The sequence below is a fragment of the Danio rerio genome, chromosome 23 (assembly GCF_052040795.2).
Source record: "Danio rerio strain M-AB ecotype USA chromosome 23, GRCz13ab, whole genome shotgun sequence".
In the NCBI taxonomy this organism is placed as follows: domain Eukaryota; kingdom Metazoa; phylum Chordata; class Actinopteri; order Cypriniformes; family Danionidae; genus Danio; species Danio rerio.
The window spans coordinates 49228728-49252500 of record NC_141043.1 but is presented as its reverse complement, the minus strand read 5'-3'; the positions used below and the strand labels follow the sequence as shown (position 1 = coordinate 49252500).

Below are 23773 nucleotides of genomic sequence, written 5' to 3'. Positions count from 1 at the left end.
GTGTGTGTGTGTGTGTAGGTGTGTACGCGTGTGTGTGTGTATGATTGTGTGTATGATTGTGTGTGCGTGTGTGAATGTGTGTGTGTGGGGGTGTGTGTGTGTGTGTGTGTGTGTAGGTGTGTATGCGTGTGTGTGTGTGTGTGTGTGTGTGTGTGTATGATTGTGTGTGTGTGTGGGTGTGTGTGTATGTGTATGATTGTGTGTGTGCGTGTGTGAGTGTGTGTGTGTGTATGATTGTGTGTGTGTGTGTGCGTGTGTGTGTGTGCATTTGAATGCTTGTTTGGTTGTTTTGAGTGTGTGTGCTCTGGGTATTTATGACATTATGAGGACCAAATGTCCTCACAGGTATAGCAATACTAGTAATTTATGATCTTGTGGGGACATTTCTGGTCCTCATGAGGAAAACAGCTCATAAATCACACAGAATTAAGTATTTTACAAATGTAAAAGTGCAGAATGTTCAGGAATGCATCATTACAGCTGTGGAGAGTCCCGATATAACATGAAAACTCGCGCGTACGTGTGTGTGTGTGTGTGTGTGTGTGTGTTCAGGTGGACATATTACAGAAGGAAGATAAAGCGCGGAGAGATTTCCTCAGCGCCAGTCCTGATAAACCCAAAACACGGGACAGCTTCAAGCTCCTCTGCGCAAAGTGCAAGATGTTTGCGTGTCAGAGCGACGACCTGCGAGTCGTGCAGGTATCACTCTCAATATTACATCCATTACAAATGTAGCAGCGAGTGACCGGCTCCAGGCGTGTGTGGTTTCTGAGTTTGCGTGATTCAATCTGTCCTTAAATGATTGAAATATTCTGCATAAGTCTGAGGGTTGTTTGTGTGTTTCAGGAGTCTCATCACATAGTTGTGGACCGCTCCATATTCTCCCGCTGCTCCAGAGATCCTCACAGAAAGCCCATCAACTTCTGTGGCTTCAGTAAGAAGGAGAAGATGCTGTGTGTGGAGTGCAAACACGACTGGGGGCTCGTCGTCTCATACCTCACCATACAGGTCACCCCTCACCGCTCTTACACTTTCATTCACTGTGTGTTTTATTACTATTGATGCTGTTCAGGAGTTTGCTCTAATTCTTAATATTTGTAGAAAATATTTTCAATATATATTTTTTATCATATTTTTTTATATAGGAATTAATATTATATATATATATATATATATATACACAGTTGAAGTCTGAATTATTAGCCCACCTGTTTTTTTTCTTCCTCAATTTCTGTTTAACAGAGAGCAGATTTCTTCAGCACATTTCTAATCATAACAGTGTTAATAACTTATCTCTAATAACTGATTTATTTTCTCTTTGTCATGATGACAGTAAATAATATTAGACTAGATATTCTTCAAGACACTTTTATACAGCTTTAAGGGACATTTAAAGGCTTCACTAGGGTAATTAGGGTAAAGTTAGAGTAATTAGGCAAGTCATTGTATAACAGTGTTTTTTTTTGTAGACTTTCAGAAACAATTATAACTTAAAAGGGCGAATAATATTGACCTTAAAAGGGTGTTTATAAATTAAAAACTGCTTTTATTCTAAGTTTTCTCCAGTTTTTCTAAGTTTTCTAAGACTTTCTCCAGAGAAAAAAAAATATTATTAGAAATCTGTATTATCTGTTAAAGAGCCCATATTATACATGAAATAGGGTCATATCTTGGTTGTAAGGGTCTCCAACAACAGTCTAATATGCATGCAAGGTCAAAAAACACTTTCATGGTCTTATAATCTGCATTTATTTTTACCTGATTATCCCAGCGACTCCTGTATGAATCGTCCAGTGATTCATTTGTTCCCAAACCCCTCCTTAGCGCGAAGCTAATCTGCGCTGATTGGACCGATGAAAGTCTGTTGCGATTGGCCGATACTGACTGCCTTACCGTACGTTCACACCGAAAGCGGCGAGAGCGTCCAAGGTCGCTCTGGCCGCCCCGGCGACAACGCTGTCTGCCTTCAGCTCCGGCAGCGAGATCGTCAAAACTCGCTACATTGATCTCGTATTTAAAGGAGCCGTTGCAGCATATCAGTTACATTCCTGCATAAAACATGTTTCTAGCGTGAAAATGTTGCGCACTTCTTATCAAATTCATATAACAAGGGAAGATCAAGTTGCGTGTGGTGTGGCGTTGCTCTATTTATCCAATATGTGTCCATATGTCTAAAATATCCTGAAGCAGCAGTACTGTTTTGTACTGTCACACTGCGTGAGATTCGCTTTTTTAAGATAAATATATATAACATTAATGAACATCAGTAACTCGCCAGTAACTTATTTAATGCATGTTCCTGTAAGAAAACATTGTAAATAATTGGAAATCCGGCGACCGCAATAATCAAACCCTTGGGAACAACTGTGGTCGGAACCAAAGTTCACAGGTCTGTGTTCCCTGAACTGCTATCAAGCGGTGGACGTCTTCATTCTGATTGCTTGCTGCCGAACCGCGTCATAGCTCATTACCATAAAGTTGACTTCATTTCAACTGTCCTCGACGCTCACACCGGCGAAGACGCGCCGCACTGCTCCTCGCCGCTTATCGTCGCCTATCGCCGCCGGCTCTCATTGAAAATGAATGACTTCCGGCTACTTTGACGCTCTCGCCGCTTACGGTGTGAACGTACGGTTATGCCACAGACAGTGTAGCTGCGTCCCAAATCGCATACTTATGCACTATTCTACGCCATTTTGTAGTATAAATAGTGTATGTAGTGTGTTCACACTGAAAACTCTAAAACAATAAGTGCACTTTAATTCCCCGGATGATGCACTCATTCAGCCGCTAAAATGAAGTGTGTAATGATGGACACTACTAGAGTAAACGAGGCAACAACTTTAATCGCACATACTTACACTTGAGAAATGGAGGAAGAAACTGATCCATGTCCTGACATGTCCGATCAGTGGTCTTTACTGATCCTTCCTTTAACAAACGAAGTATTCTTTGTAGCATGTAGTTTCCAGAAGTTTCCATCTGCTTAAAGCTGGGCTTATGCTGAGGTTTCATCTTTGGGTAGAGACTCAATAATATCCATCTGCAGTGTGACTTCAATCGACTGGCGGCATGTTTGTGTGTGTGTGTGTGTGTGTGTGTGTGTGTGTGTGTGTGTGTGTGGGTTTCTGTGTTAGAGGGCGGGGCTGCAGGTTTCAAATCTCCCGGGTTTGCGCGTGAATAACTTCATTGTCACGTCATGGCAAAACACCTAATGACTCGTTATCAAGACGACTCGTTTGAAGCACTATGAGTCGACTCTTTTATAGATGAATCAACAGTTTTAAACACTGTACACTAACAGATTTAAGCCTTAGCTGGATACTTCACTTCACTTAGAGCTGTGTTACACACTACATGGAAGGGCATTTTTCACAACCCATAATATGGGCTGTTTAAACAAGATTCAGGAATTTTCCACAGTATTATTAATATTTTCACAATAAACATGATGAATTAACAAAAGATGTAACTAAACACACTGTGCGCCTCTTCAGAGAGGAGATGAATGAATGTGTAATCTGTATATCCTGCATTTTAGGTTCTGGCTCAATTTTGACCATGCCTCATGTTGTCGTTGCCCAGTAATGCACAGTAAACTAATTGTTGCTCGCATTTTAAAGAGCCCATATTATGGGTTTTTGAAAATTCCCCTCCATGTAGTGTGTAACACAGCTCTAAGTGAAGTGAAGTATCCAGCTAAGGCTTAAATCTGTAAGAATACAGTGTTTAAAACTGTTGATTCATCTATAAAAGAGTCGATTCATAGTGCTTCAAACGAGTCGCCTTGATACCGACTCATTAGGTGTTTCGCCATGACGTACGAACAAAACAAAGTTTTTCACGTGCACGCGCAAATTCGGGAGATTTCAAACCTGAGGCCCCGCCCTCTGACGCAGTAACCCAGACACACACACACACCCACAAACACACGCACACAAACATGCCGGTCGATTGAAGTCACACTGCAGATGGATATATTGAGTCTCTACCCAAAGATGAAACCTCAGCATTATAGCCAAGCAGTTGGAAACTACTGGAAACTTCTGCAAACTACATGCTACAAAGAATACTTCATCTGCGTTTGTTAAAGGAAGGATCAGTAACTTACTGATGGACATCAGGATGGGTTTCTTCCATTTCTCAAGTGTAAGTACGTGCGGTTAAAGTTGTTGCCTCGTTGACTCTAGCTTGCAAATGTATTTAGTTGTGATTTGTTACTTGTAACCGAGTGTACTGTATCAGGTTAACTGGCTATATTCTCTTATCGCGTGCAAAGTCACGTTAAAAACGCGACGCGTGCTGCTTTGTTTATGGAGCTCCGTGGTAACGTTAGAGGTGTGCATACCCGCGGCTGTCCCCGCGCCAGATTTCTGCGGCGCGGGAATAAATTTCCGAATAAATCGCCGGAGCGGTCGGTAACGGGTTTGATTTGGGACGGGAGCGGGCTGCCTGAGAAAGAGAAAGATGTGTCTGCTTGGTGCTTGTGTGTTAGTGCGCACGCGCGCGTATGAGAGAGAGAGAGAGAGCGAGCGAGCGAGAGCTTTATGCTTGGTGCTGTGTGTGTGTTTATACAGATTTTCGGTTTTGTTCTCCCCCGCTCTTTAGCGGGATCGGGCGCGGCGGGCAGAATACGGGGCGGGTTCTAAGGCTAAAACCTGGCGGGTGCGGGCGGAAGCGGGAGCGTTCTCGTCCGGAGGTGTGTGTGTTTGTGTGTGTGTGGCAGCTAAAATCCACGCCTACACTATCGAGCGTGTATGAACTGTGATTACTTTTTAAATTGCTGATTAGCTATTGGCCATTTCACTCTCTGACTGAAGGCAGTCGACCAATCGCGACAGACTGTCATCGGTCCAATCAGCGCAGATTAGCTTTGCGCTAAGGAGGGGTTTGGGAACAAATGAATCACTGAACGATTCATACAGGAGTCGCTGGGATAATTAGGTAAAAATAAATGCAGATTATAAGACCATGAAAGTGTTTTTTGACCTTGCATGCATATTAGACTGTTGTTGGAGACCCTTACAACCAAGATATGACCCTATTTCATGTATAATATGGGCTCTTTAAACAATAAAAGTCCCACATACTGTTGAAGTCAGAATTATTAGCCCCCCTTTTAATATTTAATTTTATTTTTTTTTTATATTTAACAAATGATGTTGAACAGATTCGGGAAATGTTCACAGTATGTCTGATAATATCTGTTCTTCTGGAGAAAGTCTTACTTGTTTTATTTTGGGTAGAATAAAAGCAGTTCTTAATTTTTCTAACACCATTTTAACACACACATGACATTTTTCACAGTATTATGAGACAATTATTAGATCAAATTTCTGCCAAAAACATTGTGCTTATGGAACAGAAAATAATAAGCGTCAATCAAAAAACTGAAAACACATGTAATATAATAATGCACAAAAATGAAACTAAAAACAACAAGATCACATCGAAAAATCCTACTTTAGACTTTTACTTAAAATAGATTGTTAATCTGTATATCCTGCATTTTGCGTTCTGATTCAATTTTGACCATGCCTCATGTTGTCGTTGCCCCGTAACGCACGGTAAACAAATTGTTGCTCGTGTTTTAAACAATAAAAGTCCCACATACTGTTAAAGTCAGAATTATTAGCCCCCCTTTTAATTTTAAATTTTTATTTTTTTAAATATTTCCCAATTGATGTTTAGCAGATTCAGGAAATGTTCACAGTATGTCTGATAATATTTGTTCTTCTGGAGGAAGTCTTATTTGTTTTATTTTTGCTAGAATAAAAGCAGTTTTTAACTTTTTAACACCATTTTAAGCTCAATATTATTAGCCCACTTAAGCTATATGTTTTTTTTAATAGTCGAAAGAACAAACCACTGTTATACAATAACTTGCCTAATTACCCTAACCTGCCTAGTTACCCTAATTACCCTAGTGAAGCCTTTACATGTCACTTTAAGCTGTATAGAAGTGTCTTGAAGAATATCTAGTCTAATATTATTAACTGTCGTCATGACAAAGAGAAAATAAATCAGTTATTAGAGATGAGTTATTAACACTAGTATTGTTGTGATGTGATTTCAGGATCTGCCGCTGCTGAAGATCGAGAGTTTCGTGGTGCAGAATTTGGTCACTGGAGAGCAGCATTACTTCAGAAAGTGGCGCGACGTGACGTTCGCCATACGAGAGTTTGACATGACGGAGATCACACCTGAGACATGGGCGCTGGTCAACTGAGAAAAAACAGATGAACCTCACACACACACACACACACACACGTTTGTTTTTGTGAAAAGTGGGGACATTACATAGGTTTCCATTCATTTTATACTGTCCAAACCGTATATTGTATTGCCCTCACCCCCAAACCCAACCATCACAGAAGACTGTGTGCAACTTTACTCTCTGATTAAACTCATCCTGTGGGATTTATAAGCATTTTGAGAAACGAGGACAGGTGTCATTTTCACGTTTAGTGCCTTGTTTATTTTTATTTGTGCTGTCGTGTGTGTTGGTCTGAAAAGGAGGTGTGTTACAGCTCATTGTTCTCGCGTTGCTATTTTGAAGCGACTAAAAATAGTTGATAGACCGACTAAAGCTGCTTAAAAAGGCAATAGTGCAGAGTTTTATTGGTTATTTAAAGAAAATCGTTAGTTATGCGCCAGTGTTGGGTCCAAAATGCACATATAGGTTGCTTATTACACACACAGGGATGCACAGCAGCACACAGATATTTTTAAATATGAAAGATGAATGGATCTAGATGTAAAAAATATATATTGTAGTCTATATAATTGGGGGGGGGGGGGGTGATGGTGTTGCAGATAAAAGTGAAGAGGGTTGGGGAGTCATGGAAGAAAGTGAAGAGCGGGGCAGGGGTGCAAGTGAGGAAGGGGATAGGTAAAATAAGGTGCCGGATCAGATTTGAGAGGTGCCGGATCCAGCTTGTTCCAGCACAAATTAAGCCCTGCCCATAACTCATTATAAGATTAAACACAACCCTTTTAGACCATGCGCCTGGTGCACAGACCAGTTTTCCCTCCCCTAAAACAGATAGGCCTATTGCGCCATGTTAAAATGAAGCCCAATAAACGTGAATCAAAAATGAAGAAATGGAGTGATGTCAACTTTGACAGCTGCTCCTCTAGCCAATCAGACAAAGGCAATCACAACCCATCGACCAATGATGACACAGAAGGCCATCTAGATTTAAATAAAAGTCGAATGGCGTCTTTTGGAAATGGAAGCTCAGTGTGCACATGTGATCAAAGGGGGAAAGAACATTAGCATATTAAAAAATGTAAATATTTGATATTGCTAGCAATTTGTAAAACTTTTGTTCTGGTTTCAGTTTTGTGCAATCTAGTTTGAATAGTGTTTTTATTTTTGATTATTACTCTTATTATCTCTCCATATGTGAGCTCGCCATTTCTTATTCTGCATTTAGTTTATTAGTTTACAATTTTTAGGATTCACACTTTAATAACAGGCATCATAACCAGCTGCTCGAGCTTTTATCCACAGGCTAACATTATTATTTTAATTGCTTATAACTATTTATCAGAGTTGTGTCAGTATATTATTCAATGAAAGCGTGGGACAAAAAAATCATTTTCAAGGTTTACAGCGTAAAGCGCTTATTATTTTCCCATCTGTGACTGCGCTATATTGGGGATTTGTTTCTTTATGTTGCCTATTGTATTTATTCTTCTGGCTGAAGTCTTGTTGCTTTTATTTTGGCTGGAATGAAAAAAAATAATACTTAAAAAACACGTAAAATCTGCTGTGGTTAACATTATTAGCCCCCTTTATAAATTGTCAACAGAACAAACAACTGTTATACAATGACGAGCCTAATTAACCCAAGTAAGCCTTTAAATGGCAAGTTAGGGAAATGGGAAATATTTAAAAAGTCAGTGTCATTATGATCATTATTATTATTATTATTATTATTATTCGTTTTGGAAGTTTACTGCAAATGGCTGATACGGCACTTCTACTGTTGTTTTAATTGTTGTATTGTTATCGATTAATGAATGATTGATTCAATTTTCTATTTACGATAATGAATAGTACACTTATTTACAATATTCAAAAAGCCAATCATGAACTCATATGAATGTATTTAATACATTTGACATTGTGGGATTTGCTGGTGATAATAAAAATAAAATTGTCGTAAAATATGAATAGCATGAATGGAAGTTTTTGACTATTAATTATCGTTATTTATTATTGACTATTAGTTAAGAAGATCACTGGTTCGAGTCCTGGCTGGGTCAGTTGGTGTTTCTGTGTGGAGTTTGCATGTTCTCCCCATGTTGGCGTGGGTTTCCTCCGGGTGCTCTGGTTTCCAGTCCAAACACATGCGCTATAGGGGAACTGATCAACTAAACTGGCCATAGTGTATGAGTGTGTGTGGATGAGTGCGTATGGGTGTTTTGCAATATGCGGGTTGCAGCTGGAAGGCCATCGGCTGCGTTAAACATATGCTGGAATAGTTGCCGGTTCATTCTGCTGTGGCGACCCCTGATAAATAAAGGGCTTAGCTGAAGGAAACTTAATAAATAAATATTACTCATTCAAAAATTTTATTTTATTAAGAACTTTGCATTTTTTAGAATTTTACATTCATAATTTATATATAATTTACATTTAATAAACTAAACGATTAATAATGTAAAAAATGATGTAATAATGCAGAATGCTTAAATGCTTATAGATAATATTTGGTTCTGTCAATAATTGTAACTTATTGATGGAATTTAGGGCGGTGCGGTGGTGCTGTAGGTAGTGCTGTCACCTTACAGCAAGAAGGTCTTAGCTTTGAGCCTAGGCTGGGTCAGTTGGTGTTTCTGTTTGGAGTTTGCATGTTCTCCCCGTGTTGGTGTGGGTTTCCTCGGGGTGCTCTAAACACATGTTCTATAGGGGAATTTGGTAGGCTAAATTGTCCATAGTGTATGTGTCTGAATGGGAGTGTATGGGTGTTTCCCAGTGATGGGTTGCAGCCAGAAGGGCATCCACTGCATAAAACATATACTGGATAATTCGTGTTTAATTCCGTTGTGGCGACCCCTGACTAATAACAGCACTAAACTGAAAAGAAAAAGAATGAATAAAAGAATGATAGAATTTATAAACCTTAACTGAGTTGACGGTAACACTTATTCACTCATTCATTTTCTTGTCAGCTTAGTCCCTTTATTAATCCAGGGTCGCCACAGCGGAATGAACCGCCAACTTATCCAGCAAGTTTTTACACAGCGGATGCCCTTCCAGCCACAACCCATCTATGGGAAACATCCACACACACACACTCATACACTACAGACAATTTAGCCTACCCAATTCACCTGTACCGCATGTGTTTGGGGAAACCCACGCGAAGGCAGGGAGAACATGCAAACTCCACACAGAAACACCAACTGAGCCGAGGTTCGAACCAGTGACCTTCTTGCTGTGAGGCGACAGCACTACCTACTGCGCCACTGCCTCACCCATTGACGGTTGCGAAGCTGACAGTAATGAGTTGAATGTAACAAGTTCACGCTAACGAGAGTTGACGATATCAGAATTGATGGTAGCAAGAGTTGATATCAGAGTTGACGATAACAGAGTTGACGATAACAGAGTTGACGGTATCAGAGTTGACGGTATCAGAGTTGACGGTATCAGAGTTGACGGTATCAGAGTTGTAACAGAGTTGACTGTAACAAGTTGACGTTAACAAGAGTTGACGATATCGGAGTTGACGGTAACAAATGACGATAACAGAGTTGACGGTAATGAGTTGACTGTAACAAGTTGACGTTAACAAGAGTTAACGGTATCAGAGTTGACGATATTAGAGTTGACGGTAACAAAAGTTTACTTTAACAAGAGTTGATATCAGAGTTGACGATATAAGAGTTGACGGTAACAGAGTTGACGATATTAGAGTTGACGGTAACAGAGTTGACGATATCAGAGTTGACGGTAACAGAGTTGACGGTAACAGAGTTGACGATATTAGAGTTGACGGTATCAGAGTTGACGATATCAGAGTTGACGGTAACAGAGTTGACGATATTAGAGTTGACGGTATCAGAGTTGACGGTATCAGAGTTGACGATATTAGAGTTGACGGTAACAGAGTTGACGATATTAGAGTTGACGATATTAGAGTTGACGGTAACAAAAGTTGACTGTAACAAGAGTTGATATCAGAGTTGACGGTATCAGAGTTGACGATATTAGAGTTGACGGTAACAGAGTTGACGATATTAGAGTTGACGGTAACAGAGTTGACGATATTAGAGTTGACGATATTAGAGTTGACGGTAACAAAAGTTGACTGTAACAAGAGTTGATATCAGAGTTGACGGTATCAGAGTTGACGATATTAGAGTTGACGGTAACAGAGTTGAGGATATTAGAGTTGACGGTAACAGAGTTGACGGTAACAGAGTTGACGATATTAGAGTTGACGGTAACAGAGTTGACGGTATCAGAGTTGACGATATTAGACTTGACGGTATCAGAGTTGACGATATTAGAGTTGACGGTAACAGAGTTGACGGTAACAGAGTTGACGATATTAGAGTTGACGGTAACAGAGTTGACGGTATCAGAGTTGACGATATTAGACTTGACGGTAACAGAGTTGACGATATTAGAGTTGATGGTAACAGAATTGACCGTGACGAGTTGACGGTAACAAAAGTTGACGATAACGAGAGTTGATGATATCTTAGTTGACGATATTAGAGTTGACGGTAACAAAAGTTGACTGTTACAAGAGTTGATAACAGAGTTGACGGTAACAGAGTTGACGGTATCAGAGTTGACGATATTAGACTTGACGGTATCAGAGTTTACGATATTAGAGTTGACGGTAACAAAGTTGACGGTAACAAAGTTGACGGTAACAAAGTTGACGGTAACAGAGTTGACGATATTAGAGTTGACGGTAACAGAGTTGACGGTATCAGAGTTGACGGTATCAGAGTTGACGATATTAGAGTTGACGGTATCAGAGTTGACGATATTAGAGTTGACGGTAACAGAGTTGACGATATTAGAGTTGACGGTAACAGAGTTGACGGTAACAGAGTTGACGATATTAGAGTTGACGGTATCAGAGTTGACGATATTAGAGTTGACGGTAACAGAGTTGACGGTATCTTAGTTGACGATATTAGAGTTGACGGTAACAAAAGTTGCCTGTTACAAGAGTTGATAACAGAGTTGACGGTAACAGAGTTGATGGTAACAGAATTGACCGTGACGAGTTGACAGTAACAAGTTGACGGTAACAAAAGTTGACGATAACGAGAGTTGATGATATCATAGTTGACGGTAACAGAGTTGACGATATAAGAGTTGACGGTAACAGAGTTGACGATATTAGAGTTGACGGTAACAGAGTTATTGATATTAGAGTTGACGGTAACAGAGTTGACGGTAACAGAGTTGACGATATTAGAGTTGACGGTAACAGAGTTGACGATATCAGAGTTGACGATATTAGAGTTGACGGTAACAGAGTTATCGATATTAGAGTTGACGGTAACAGAGTTGACGGTAACAGAGTTGACGATATTAGAGTTGACGGTAACAGAGTTGACGATATCAGAGTTGACGATATTAGAGTTGACGGTAACAGAGTTGACGATATCAGAGTTGACGGTAACAGAGTTGACGATATTAGAGTTGACGGTAACAGAGTTGACGATATCAGAGTTGACGATATAAGAGTTGACGGTAACAGAGTTGACGATATTAGAGTTGACGGTAACAGAGTTGACGATATCAGAGATGACGGTAACAGAGTTGACGATATTAGAGTTGACGGTAACAGAGTTGACGATATCAGAGTTGACGGTAACAGAGTTGACGATATTAGAGTTGACGGTATCAGAGTTGACGATATTAGAGTTGACGGTAACAGAGTTGACGATATTAGAGTTGACGATATTAGAGTTGACGATATTAGAGTTGACGGTAACAAAACTTGACTGTAACAAGAGTTGATATCAGAGTTGACGGTATCAGAGTTGACGATATTAGAGTTGACGGTAACAGAGTTGACGGTATCAGAGTTGACGATATTAGAGTTGACGGTAACAGAGTTGACGGTAACAGAGTTGACGATATTAGAGTTGCCGGTAACAGAGTTGACGGTATCAGAGTTGACGATATAAGAGTTGACGGTAACAGAGTTGACGATATTAGAGTTGACGGTAACAGAGTTGACGGTATCAGAGTTGACGATATTAGAGTTGACGGTAACAGAGTTGACGATATTAGAGTTGACGGTATCAGAGTTGACGGTATCAGAGTTGACGGTAACAGAGTTGACGGTATCTTAGTTGACGATATTAGAGTTGACGTTAACAAAAGTTGACTGTTACAAGAGTTGATAACAGAGTTGACGGTAACAGAGTTGATGGTAACAGAATTGACCTTGACGAGTTGACAGTAACAAGTTGACGGTAACAAAAGTTGACGATAACGAGAGTTGATGATATCTTAGTTGACGATATTAGAGTTGACGGTAACAGAGTTGACGATATTAGAGTTGACGGTATCAGAGTTGACGATATTAGAGTTGACGGTAACAGAGTTGACGGTATCTTAGTTGACGATATTAGAGTTGACGGTAACAAAAGTTGACTGTTACAAGAGTTGATAACAGAGTTGACGGTAACAGAGTTGACGGTATCAGAGTTGACGATATTAGAGTTGACGGTAACAGAGTTGACGGTAACAGAGTTGACGATATTAGAGTTGACGGTAACAGAGTTGACGGTATCAGAGTTGACGATATCAGAGTTGACGGTATCAGAGTTGACGATATTAGAGTTGACGGTAACGGAGTTGACGATATTAGAGTTGACGGTAACAGAGTTGACGGTAACAGAGTTGACGATATTAGAGTTGACGGTATCAGAGTTGACGATATTAGAGTTGACGGTAACAGAGTTGACGGTATCTTAGTTGACGATATTACAGTTGACGGTAACAAAAGTTGACTGTTACAAGAGTTGATAACAGAGTTGACGGTAACAGAGTTGATGGTAACAGAATTGACCGTGACGAGTTGACAGTAACAAGTTGACGGTAACAAAAGTTGACGATAACGAGAGTTGATGATATCATAGTTGACGGTAACAGAGTTGACGATATAAGAGTTGACGGTAACAGAGATGACGATATTAGAGTTGACGGTAACAGAGTTATCGATATTAGAGTTGACGGTAACAGAGTTGACGGTAACAGAGTTGACGATATTAGAGTTGACGGTAACAGAGTTGACGATATCAGAGTTGACGATATTAGAGTTGACGGTAACAGAGTTGACGATATCAGAGTTGACGGTAACAGAGTTGACGATATAAGAGTTGACGGTAACAGAGTTGACGATATTAGAGTTGACGGTAACAGAGTTGACGATATCAGAGTTGACGGTAACAGAGTTGACGGTAACAGAGTTGACGATATCAGAGTTGACGGTAACAGAGTTGACGATATCAGAGTTGACGGTAACAGACTTGACGATATTAGAGTTGACGGTATCAGAGTTGACGATATTAGAGTTGACGGTAACAGAGTTGACGATATTAGAGTTGACGATATTAGAGTTGACGGTAACAAAAGTTGACTGTAACAAGAGTTGATATCAGAGTTGACGGTATCAGAGTTGACGATATTAGAGTTGACGGTAACAGAGTTGACGATATTAGAGTTGACGGTAACAGAGTTGACGATATTAGAGTTGACGATATTAGAGTTGACGGTAACAAAAGTTGACTGTAACAAGAGTTGATATCAGAGTTGACGATATTAGAGTTGACGGTAACAGAGTTGAGGATATTAGAGTTGACGGTAACAGAGTTGACGGTAACAGAGTTGACGATATTAGAGTTGACGGTAACAGAGTTGACGGTATCAGAGTTGACGATATTAGACTTGACGGTATCAGAGTTGACGATATTAGAGTTGACGGTAACAGAGTTGACGATATTAGAGTTGACGGTAACAGAGTTGACGGTATCAGAGTTGACGATATTAGAGTTGACGGTATTAGAGTTGACGATATGAGAGTTGACGGTAACAGAGTTGACGATATTAGAGTTGACGGTAACAGAGTTGACGATATTAGAGTTGACGGTATCAGAGTTGACGATATTAGAGTTGACGGTAACAGAGTTGACGGTATCTTAGTTGACGATATTAGAGTTGACGGTAACAAAAGTTGACTGTTACAAGAGTTGATAACAGAGTTGACGGTAACAGAGTTGATGGTAACAGAATTGACCGTGACGAGTTGACAGTAACAAGTTGACGGTAACAAAAGTTGACGATAACGAGAGTTGATGATATCTTAGTTGACGATATTAGAGTTGACGGTAACAAAAGTTGACTGTTACAAGAGTTGATAACAGAGTTGACGGTAACAGAGTTGACGGTATCAGAGTTGACGATATTAGACTTGACGGTATCAGAGTTGACGATATTAGAGTTGACGGTAACAGAGTTGACGGTAACAGAGTTGACGATATTAGAGTTGACGGTAACAGAGTTGACGGTATCAGAGTTGACGGTATCAGAGTTGACGATATTAGAGTTGACGGTTTCAGAGTTGACGATATTAGAGTTGACGGTATCAGAGTTGACGATATTAGAGTTGACGGTAACAGAGTTGACGATATTAGAGTTGACGGTAACAGAGTTGACGGTAACAGAGTTGACGATATTAGAGTTGACGGTATCAGAGTTGACGATATTAGAGTTGACGGTAACAGAGTTGACGGTATCTTAGTTGAGGATATTAGAGTTGACGGTAACAAAAGTTGACTGTTACAAGAGTTGATAACAGAGTTGACGGTAACAGAGTTGATGGTAACAGAATTGACCGTGACGAGTTGACAGTAACAAGTTGACGGTAACAAAAGTTGACGATAACGAGAGTTGATGATATCTTAGTTGACGATATTAGAGTTGACGGTAACAAAAGTTGACTGTTACAAGAGTTGATAACAGAGTTGACGGTAACAGAGTTGACGGTATCAGAGTTGACGATATTAGACTTGACGGTATCAGAGTTGACGATATTAGAGTTGACGGTAACAGAGTTGACGGTAACAGAGTTGACGGTAACAGAGTTGACGATATTAGAGTTGACGGTAACAGAGTTGACGGTATTAGAGTTGACGATATTAGAGTTGACGGTAACAGAGTTGACGATATTAGAGTTGACGGTAACAGAGTTGACGGTAACAGAGTTGACGATATTAGAGTTGACGGTATCAGAGTTGACGATATTAGAGTTGACGGTAACAGAGTTGACGGTATCAGAGTTGACGATATTAGACTTGACGGTAACAGAGTTGACGATATTAGAGTTGATGGTAACAGAGTTGACGATATTAGAGTTGATGGTAACAGAATTGACCGTGACGAGTTGACAGTAACAAGTTGACGGTAACAAAAGTTGACGATAACGAGAGTTGATGATATCATAGTTGACGGTAACAGAGTTGAGCAGAACGCAGAGACACACACAAAATGTGTTTTTAGCACTCAAATTACTAATAATACAGAAAATAGATGATAATGCTAATGTTTATTTAAATTAGTAGAGCAAACATACGCAAAAGATGACAATTAGACTTAATTGTTTAATGAAGCTGAATGTGTGATTCAGGAGGCGGAGACAGAGACAGATAGCTCTAGTGAAGTCTTTAAGTTCATATTAACAAGACTAAAGCAGGTCGCACACCAGAAGCGCCGCTCGGCGCCGCGACACGGCGCGTACATGACAGATTAAAGTATCGCACACCAGACGCGCACATTCGAATGATATTTAACATGAAACTAATCAGATGGCGCTCTGTGGCGCGGCTGAAAAATGAACTGCGTCCTGAGCCGTCGCCGGGCGCCGCCGACTTGCGGCGCCGGTGTGTGTATCCTGATAGAAACCTATGATTAGAATTCTAAAATACATGGCGCTGCGTGGCGCTGCGCGGCGCGCCGCCGAGCGTCGCTTCTGGTGTGCGACCTGCTTAAATCTCCCAAACACAGGATATTTTAGATGTGTGTTCATCATGAATAACAGGAGTGACTAAAGTCTACAGTGCATCTTCAGGACGCATCCTGCAGCCGCTCATCATTGTGTGGAGGAAAAGTGTTTAATTGCTCTGAAATCAGTTGTGGGTGTAAAGAATGTTCCAGAAATCTGACAGATTCTGCTGTGGTTCTCTTGACGGATGATCTGCTCTGTGAGCTGGAAAATAGTTCAATTAAAACAATTAATGGCGTCTATAAAGTGGAGAGTTAATGATGCTTAAAACTCCCAGCATACACTGCACCCAGAGCTGAGGCGGAGTGTGTGACGTCTGAGGAAAACAGTAGTGTGTGTGTGTGTGTCTGTTTGTGCATGTCTAAATGTCTTTGTATTTTGTGTGTGTTTGTGTTTATTTGCGCATGTCTAATTGTGTGTTTTAATTTGTGTGTGTGTGTGTGTGTGTGTGTGTCTGTTTGTGCATGTCTAAATATGTTTGTATTTTGTGTGTGTGTGTGTGTTTATTTGTGCAGATCTAAGTGTGTGTTTGTATCTTTGTGTGTATGTTCATGTCTGTGTGTGTGTGTGTTTGTATCTGTGTATATGTATTTACGTGTGTGTCTGTTTGTGCATGTTTAAGTGTTTGTTTGTATCTTTGTGTGTATGTTCATGTCTCTGTGTGTGTTTTTGCATGTCTTAGGGTGTGTATCTGTGCCTATGTTTGTGTTAATGTGTGTATGTGTGTGTTTTGTATTGGTTTGTGCATGTCTAAGTGTATATTTGTATCTTTGTATGTTTGTGTGTGTGTTTGTGCATGTCTAAGTGTGTGTTTGTATCTTTGTATGTTCGTGTGTGTGTGTGTGTGTTTGCATGTCTAAGTGTGTGTATCTGCCTATATTTGTGTTTTTTTGTGTGTGTCTGTTTTTGCATGTCTAAGTGTGTGCTTGTGTGTGTGTTTGTGCATATCTAAGTGTGTGTTTGTATCTTTGTGTGTATGTTTGTGTGTGTGTGTTAGTGCATGTCTAAGTGTGTGTTTGTATCTTAGTTTGTGTGTGTGTGTTTGCATGTCTAACTGTGTGTTTGTATCTTTGTGGGAATGTTTGTGTGTGTGTGTTTGTGCATATCTATGTGTGTGTTTGTATCTTTGTGTGTATGTTTGTGTGTTTGTGCATGTCTGAGTGTGTGTTTGTATCTTAGTTTGTGTGTGTGTGTTTGCATGTCTGTGTGTTTGTATCTTTGTGGGAATGTTTGTGTGTGTGTGTGTTTGTGCATGTCTAAGTGTGTGTTTGTATCTTTGTGTATGTTTGTGTTTATTTGTGTGTGTGTTTGAGTGTGTGTGCGCATGTCTAAGTGTGTGTTTGTGTACATATGTGTGTTTATGCGCATGTCTGTTTTTGTGCTAGTGTGTCTGTGTATGTGTTCATGTACGCTCATGTATGTATGTGTGTGTGTGTGTGTTGATTGTGAGGGTCTGATTTAAATATTCATGCCCTTTCAGCCGTTAGTTCAGATCATTTTAAAATACAACATATATATATATATATATATATATATATAACACACAGCATCAGATTTAACAGTGCAGATGTTTAGAATAAGGTCAGGAGAATATGTCTTTGTCCCCCTCACACACACACACACACACACACACACACAGAGAGGCGGCATGTGTGATGTAAATGTGAGCCGGAGTGAAGGCATCTCTCAGCTCCTCCTTCATTCTAGAACACAGGACTTCATGTCATTGTAATTCATGTTGCCTAGCAACGCGGGAGTCGTCATAGCGGCCCAACAATAAAGAGATGACATGTACAGTGATGTGCAGAGCGCCTTAACGCAGAGATCCGCCATCTTTCCCCGCTCATCTGTGCTGCTGGAGGATCACAATCACACACACACACACACCCCATCAGCGCACACAAACCCAGACTGCACTAAACACAAATAAAGCGGAGACGCACAGACGGTCACAGTTCAAAAAGGATCACATTTAATCAACAAGCCATCCTAAGAGTCTCTTACTCATCAAGACAGAGGCGTCACAACAGCAATAAACAAACTGATTTATCTTTAAAGTCTTCAGCTTAAAAACAAAACACTTCTACCCATGCAACAGAAAGGTGGCTTAAAGGAGGCGCCCGGGCGGAGAGTGGCGCGTCTGTCATCATTTACTCGCCCTCGGGTGGAGGAGTCCTGCGCTTCCATATGGAGATGCTCATTAGACACTGGCATGATTTGAGGATGAAGCAGAGTTTCCAGTGGATGAGGAGCGGGAGAGACGTGTAGTGTGTGTATAGACGTGTTGGACTGTTGGTCTCGTAACACTAGCTGTGTTTCCATTCAGAGATGTGAAGTAGATTCATGCGCAATACTGGAATATCACATTAAACATCAGCGGAGGAAGCAGAGTTTGCATTCGATGAGAAACTAAGTGAAGTTTATTTATAAACAAATGTCGAGAGGATCACGTGCTTATGATTGTTCACAGCTGTTCCAACTTTAGCTAATGACTGATTATCCTATCAGACGATCCTTAACTCAGTATAAATAACCAGACTTTTCTCATCTCAATATCTCCGTCTTGAAGAAACCCCCCCCACCCAACCCTACTTTCCCTCCTTTCAAACGGGCGTCACGGTGGCCAGCGCTGTTGCCTCACAGCAAGAATGCCCCTGCTTTAATTCCTTTCCAAACCAGACGGCATTTCTGCGCGGAGTTTTGCTCGTTCTCCCCGTGGTCGCGTGGGTTTTCCCCGGGTCCTCCGGTTTCCCCCCACAGTTCAAAAACAAGCACCCTAAACAATTAATCCAAATACTTTAGCCAAACTCTGAGCACACCTTCAGCATCCATATCTGACACTTAGCTACAACAAGCAAGAGGGGGAGTCATCGAGATCTACCTGAGCTCAAACTCCCCTCTCGCCTTGCAACGGGAGGGAGCCCAGGGCTCGAGGATCTTATGAGCTCAGGGCTCTCTCCCGGGACAGCACGCCAAACACGCTTGTATAGACATCTAAACGCAGACAGCTTGGCTAAACCAAGGCTTAACTTGAGCTGTCAGTGAAAATCTTTTAGACGTGGTAAGTAATGTGTATGTCTATAGCGCATGTATCATGTATCAATCATGAGGGGGGTCTCTCCACACCACCACCAGTGTGCAGCTCCACTTGGATGATGCTCCGGCAGCCACCGGACAACAGCGCCAGTGCTTCACCACACACCAGCTGTAGGGGGAGTGGAGAGACAGTGATGGAGCCAATTCAGTGGATGGAGATGATTGGGAGGCCATGATGGGTAAGGGCTGATGGAAAGAATTTGGCCAGGATATTAGGGTTACACCCCTACTCTTTACTAGAAGTTCATTTATTCATTCATTCATTTTCTGCCGCTTTTCTGACATCTGGTCGCGGGTGCAGCAGTCTTAGGAGAGAACCCCAGACTTCCCTCTCCCCAGATACTTCCTCCAGGGAAATGCCGAGCCGTTCCTAGGCCAGCCGAGAGACATAGTCCCTCCAGCATGTCCTGGGTCTTCCCTGAGGTCTCCTCCTGGTGGGACATGCCTGGAACACCTCCCTAGGTAGGCGTCCAGTAGGCATCTGAAACAGATGCCCGAGCCACCTCAGCTGACTTCTCTGGATGTGGAAGAGCAGCTACTCTACTCCGAGCTCCTCCGGGTGTCAGAGCTCCTCACCCTATCCAGAAGAGTGCACCCTGCCACCCTGCGAAGGAAACTCATTTTGGCTGCTTGTATCTGAGATCTTCTCCTTTCAGTCGTGACCCAAAGCTCATGATCATAGGTGAGGGCAAGAACGTAGATTGACTGGTAAATTGAGAGTTTTGCCTTTCGGCTCAGCTCCTTCTTCACCACAACGGACCGGTACATTGACTGCATTACTGCTGCAGCTGCACCGATCCACCTGTCAATCTCACGTTCCATCCTTCCCTCACTCGTGAACAAAACCCCGAGATACTTGAACTCCTCCACTTGGGGTAAGGACTTTCCTCCAACCTGGAGATGGCAAACCACCTTTCTCCAGTGGAGCACCATGGCCTCGAAGTTGGAGGTGCTGATTCTCATCCCAGCCACGTCACACTCCGCAGCAAACCGCCCTAGTGGATGCTGAATGTCCATGTTCAATAAAGCCAACAGAACAACATCGTCTGCGAATAACAGAGATGAGATCCTGTGGTGCCCGAACCAGACCCCCTCCAGCCCAAGGCTGCACTTTAAAATTCTGTCCATAAATATTCTGAACAGAACTGGTGACAAAGAGCAGCCCTGCCGGAGACTTTACCAGAAGTGCCATGGGATTATCAATGAGCACAGAGCGTCAGAACCTCACTTAATAAACTAGATTAGTCACCAAACAGACAGGATTCACATGTGTCCTCATCTAATTCTGTTTATTTGATGACTGGTCTAGTTTTGGCCTATTCTTAGACATCCTATAGACTTCCACTGACAGCCCAAATTTAGCCTTGTTTTAGCCAAGGCGACTGTTTAGGCATCTATTAAAACAAGAAATGCCTGCTGGGGACCCTCAAACACATGTATATCTGATCAGCATCTGGCAGAAACCAAACCACATCATGCAGACTGATGAAGCGCACGAGTTTACTCACTAGATCTGTTTACATGGTAGCTAATGTGCATATGTTCTTGTTAAATAAAAGGTTTGGGTGGCGCAGTGGGTAGCACTGTGGCCTCACAGCAAGAAGGTCGCTGGTTTGAGTCTGGGATCAGTTGATGTTTCTGTGTGGAGTTTGCATGTTCTCCCTGTGTTGGCGTGGGTTTCCTCCGGTTTCCAGTCCAAACACATGCGCTATAGGGGGACTGATGAACTAAATTGGCCGTAGTGTATTGGTGTTTTCCAGTACTGGGTTTCATCCGCTGTGTTAAACATAAGCTGGAATAGTTGGCAGTTCATTCTGCTGTGGCGATCTATGGTGAATAAGGGACTAAGCTGAAGGAAAATGAATGAGTAATCCAAAATGCGCATTTAAACAGGTGGATGGAAACACAGCTAGTGATTTTCTAATGTGTGACGAGAAAGGAACGACTGAATTCATCATCATCATCATCATCATCATCGTGTCTCCCGAAGCCAAACGATGGCCTGTGATTAATGGGATCATGCTGTAATACAGTTTGTTTTGTCATTTCAGAGTTTGACAGAGCACCTCCACTTCAGTGCATCTTCCTCCTCAGCTTGTCTTCGGCATGAACAGCAGGGTTTGGAGAGGTGTAAGGGTGAGTAAATGATGACCAAACACTGCATCTCCGCTGATCTGCTCCTTTAATCTGGGATGGGGTCCTGATACGACTCGAATCAAGTCTCTGTTTCTCTGTCCGTGGTGTTTGGTTGAGGTGAGGTCAGTCTGAGATCCAAAGACTTGCCCTCGACGGGACTTTCTCAAACGCTTCATTCATAACGCTTAACGTGACTGTCGAGTGCTTGATTCTGATTGGATAATGGGCAGGTGTGCTGTTATTCTCAGATAAGCGCACAGATAAAGTAGTTCCGGCAGCTTCATATCACTCCGCTGAATGATTAGAGTTATCTCACAGCTACAAAATTACATTAGTAGGAGGAGCAGGAGATGTGGAGGACACTAGTGCTGCACACAGGAGGACAGAAACCTGACAGAATAACTCCAGAACACAACATGTGAACAGTGGATTCAGCAGCTGGACTGGAAACTAGAGGTGAAGAGCACTGATGCACTGCTTGACGTTGAATTATTAGAGAATAAAGCACACCTGAGGTATAATGAACACTCCGCTTCACTACATCGACACCTCCGCTGTTCATTATTCTCTAATAATTCAACAGTCTGTCATTAGTTATTCCTTAAGAAATGCATTTAAAAGTAATACATGAAGACTAAATTTGATTTACTGACTATTTTGTACATACAGCTAAGAATATGAACATAATATGCAAATTGCACGTTTCCTCCCATACAATACCTAAAAAGAAAAAGCTTGTATAATGCAGTGAAAAGTGATATTGGATTGAATTCTGTATAGACTATTTTATTACTATTAAACTACTGTTTTAAATGCTATATTTGTTATGTGTCGAGATAGAACTATTTAAACGGTTACACAGAGTGCCACTCATCACTGTCAGTTCCAAAGCAGTGGACCAATCAGAGGAACTCAGAGGCGGGGCAAGCCTTTGGAACTTGTATTTACAGTGAAAAGTTGAAACAAAAGTTATTTAATTTGACATTAACATTACGGAGGAGCAGCTTAGTTTATAAAACCTATCCTAAGCGATGCATCTCGTATTTGTTAAATGCAAAGACGCGTTCTGTGTGAACAGCCACTTAATTCAGAAATCCACATTAATCCCTTTTATATTTTGATATTAATCACATCTTATGTTTTTTTTTTAAGAAAGGAAAATGCTTAACGTGCGATTTAGGGTATTGCATTTATATTTTGGGATCATCTTCTTGTCTGTACATAGAACAAACTTTCATAAACAAACTGTACACCAAATTTGGTCTTTATAGATGACTTTTAAGCCTTTTCATGCTAACGGTTTTACATTGGAGAAAACTGATTAATGTGCAGTTTAATTGTACATGTTAATATTCACGTTAACGTACATATTCTTCATTACGCTTATGAATACATAGAATACTTAACAAACTGCATACCATATTTGGTCTGTATTTATGGCTTTTTAAAAACATTGATCCACATTAAGCAGTTCGTTTATGGGGAAAAAGCATATTTATTTTAAATATTTAAGTTGTGTAAGGTTTAATTTAGGGTGTTGTGTTTATATTCTGGGTTCATCTGCTTGTCTGTAGATAGAATATGTTTTTACAAAACTCCATACCAAATCTGGTCTGTATACGTCACTTTTTAAATCATTAATCCACATTTAGCACCTTTTTTTTGGAAGGAAAATGTATACATTGAATAAAACAATCGCTAAAGTTGCGTAAAGTACAGTTTAGGGTGTGGCGTTTATATTCTGGGTTCATCTGCTTGTCTGTACATAGAACATACTTTTACTAAACTCCATACCAAATTTGGTCTTTATAAATCCCTTTTTAAAAACAATAATCCACATTAATTACGTCTTTTGTGGGGGAAAAGTGCTTAGCGTTCAGTTTAGGGTGTTGCATTTGTAATCTGGGTTGATGTGCTCGTCTGTACATAGAAGATGTCTTTACTAAACTGTTTATCAAATTTGGTCTTGATTTATCACTTTTTAAATCATTAATCCACATTAAACACCTCTTTTATGGGAGGAAAATGCATAATTTTGAATACAAAAATTAGCTAAAGTTGTATAAAGTTCAATTTAGGGTGTTGTGTTTATATTTTAGGTTCATCTGCTTGTCTGTACATTAAATATGTATTTAGAAAACTCCAAACCAAATTTGGTCTTTATATGTCACTTTTTAAATCATTAATCCACATTAAACACCTCTTTTATGGGAGGAAAATGCACATTTTAAAATATTATTTTAGCTAAAATTGTATAAAGTTCAATTTAGGGTGTTGCGTTTATATTCTAGCTTGTCTGTACATAGAATATATATTTAGAAAACTCCATACCAAATTTGATCTTTATACATCACCTATTTACAACAATAATCCACATTAATTAATTCTTTAATGGGGGAAAATTGCTTAGCGTTCAGTTTAGGGTGTTGCGTTTCTAATCTGGGTTAATGTGCTCGTCTGTACTTAGAACATGTCTTTACTAAACT

The 23773-nt window shown here is 40.7% G+C and overlaps 2 protein-coding genes across 2 annotated transcripts in view; both read left to right on the top strand.

Annotated features, from left to right (window-relative positions):
• rigi (RNA sensor RIG-I) overlaps positions 1-6430 on the top strand; it is a gene marked incomplete in the record, with an annotated part of 26369 nt that extends 19939 nt beyond the window's left edge. Inside the window, 3 exon segments of the mRNA NM_001306095.1 lie at positions 553-699; positions 847-1008; positions 6077-6430. Coding sequence (NP_001293024.1) covers positions 553-699; positions 847-1008; positions 6077-6229 — 462 coding nt within the window.
• Positions 1-23773, top strand: part of fhip1ab (FHF complex subunit HOOK interacting protein 1Ab) — a 445665-nt gene that overhangs the window by 288808 nt on the left and 133084 nt on the right. The gene's annotated exons all lie outside the window — the stretch shown is intronic.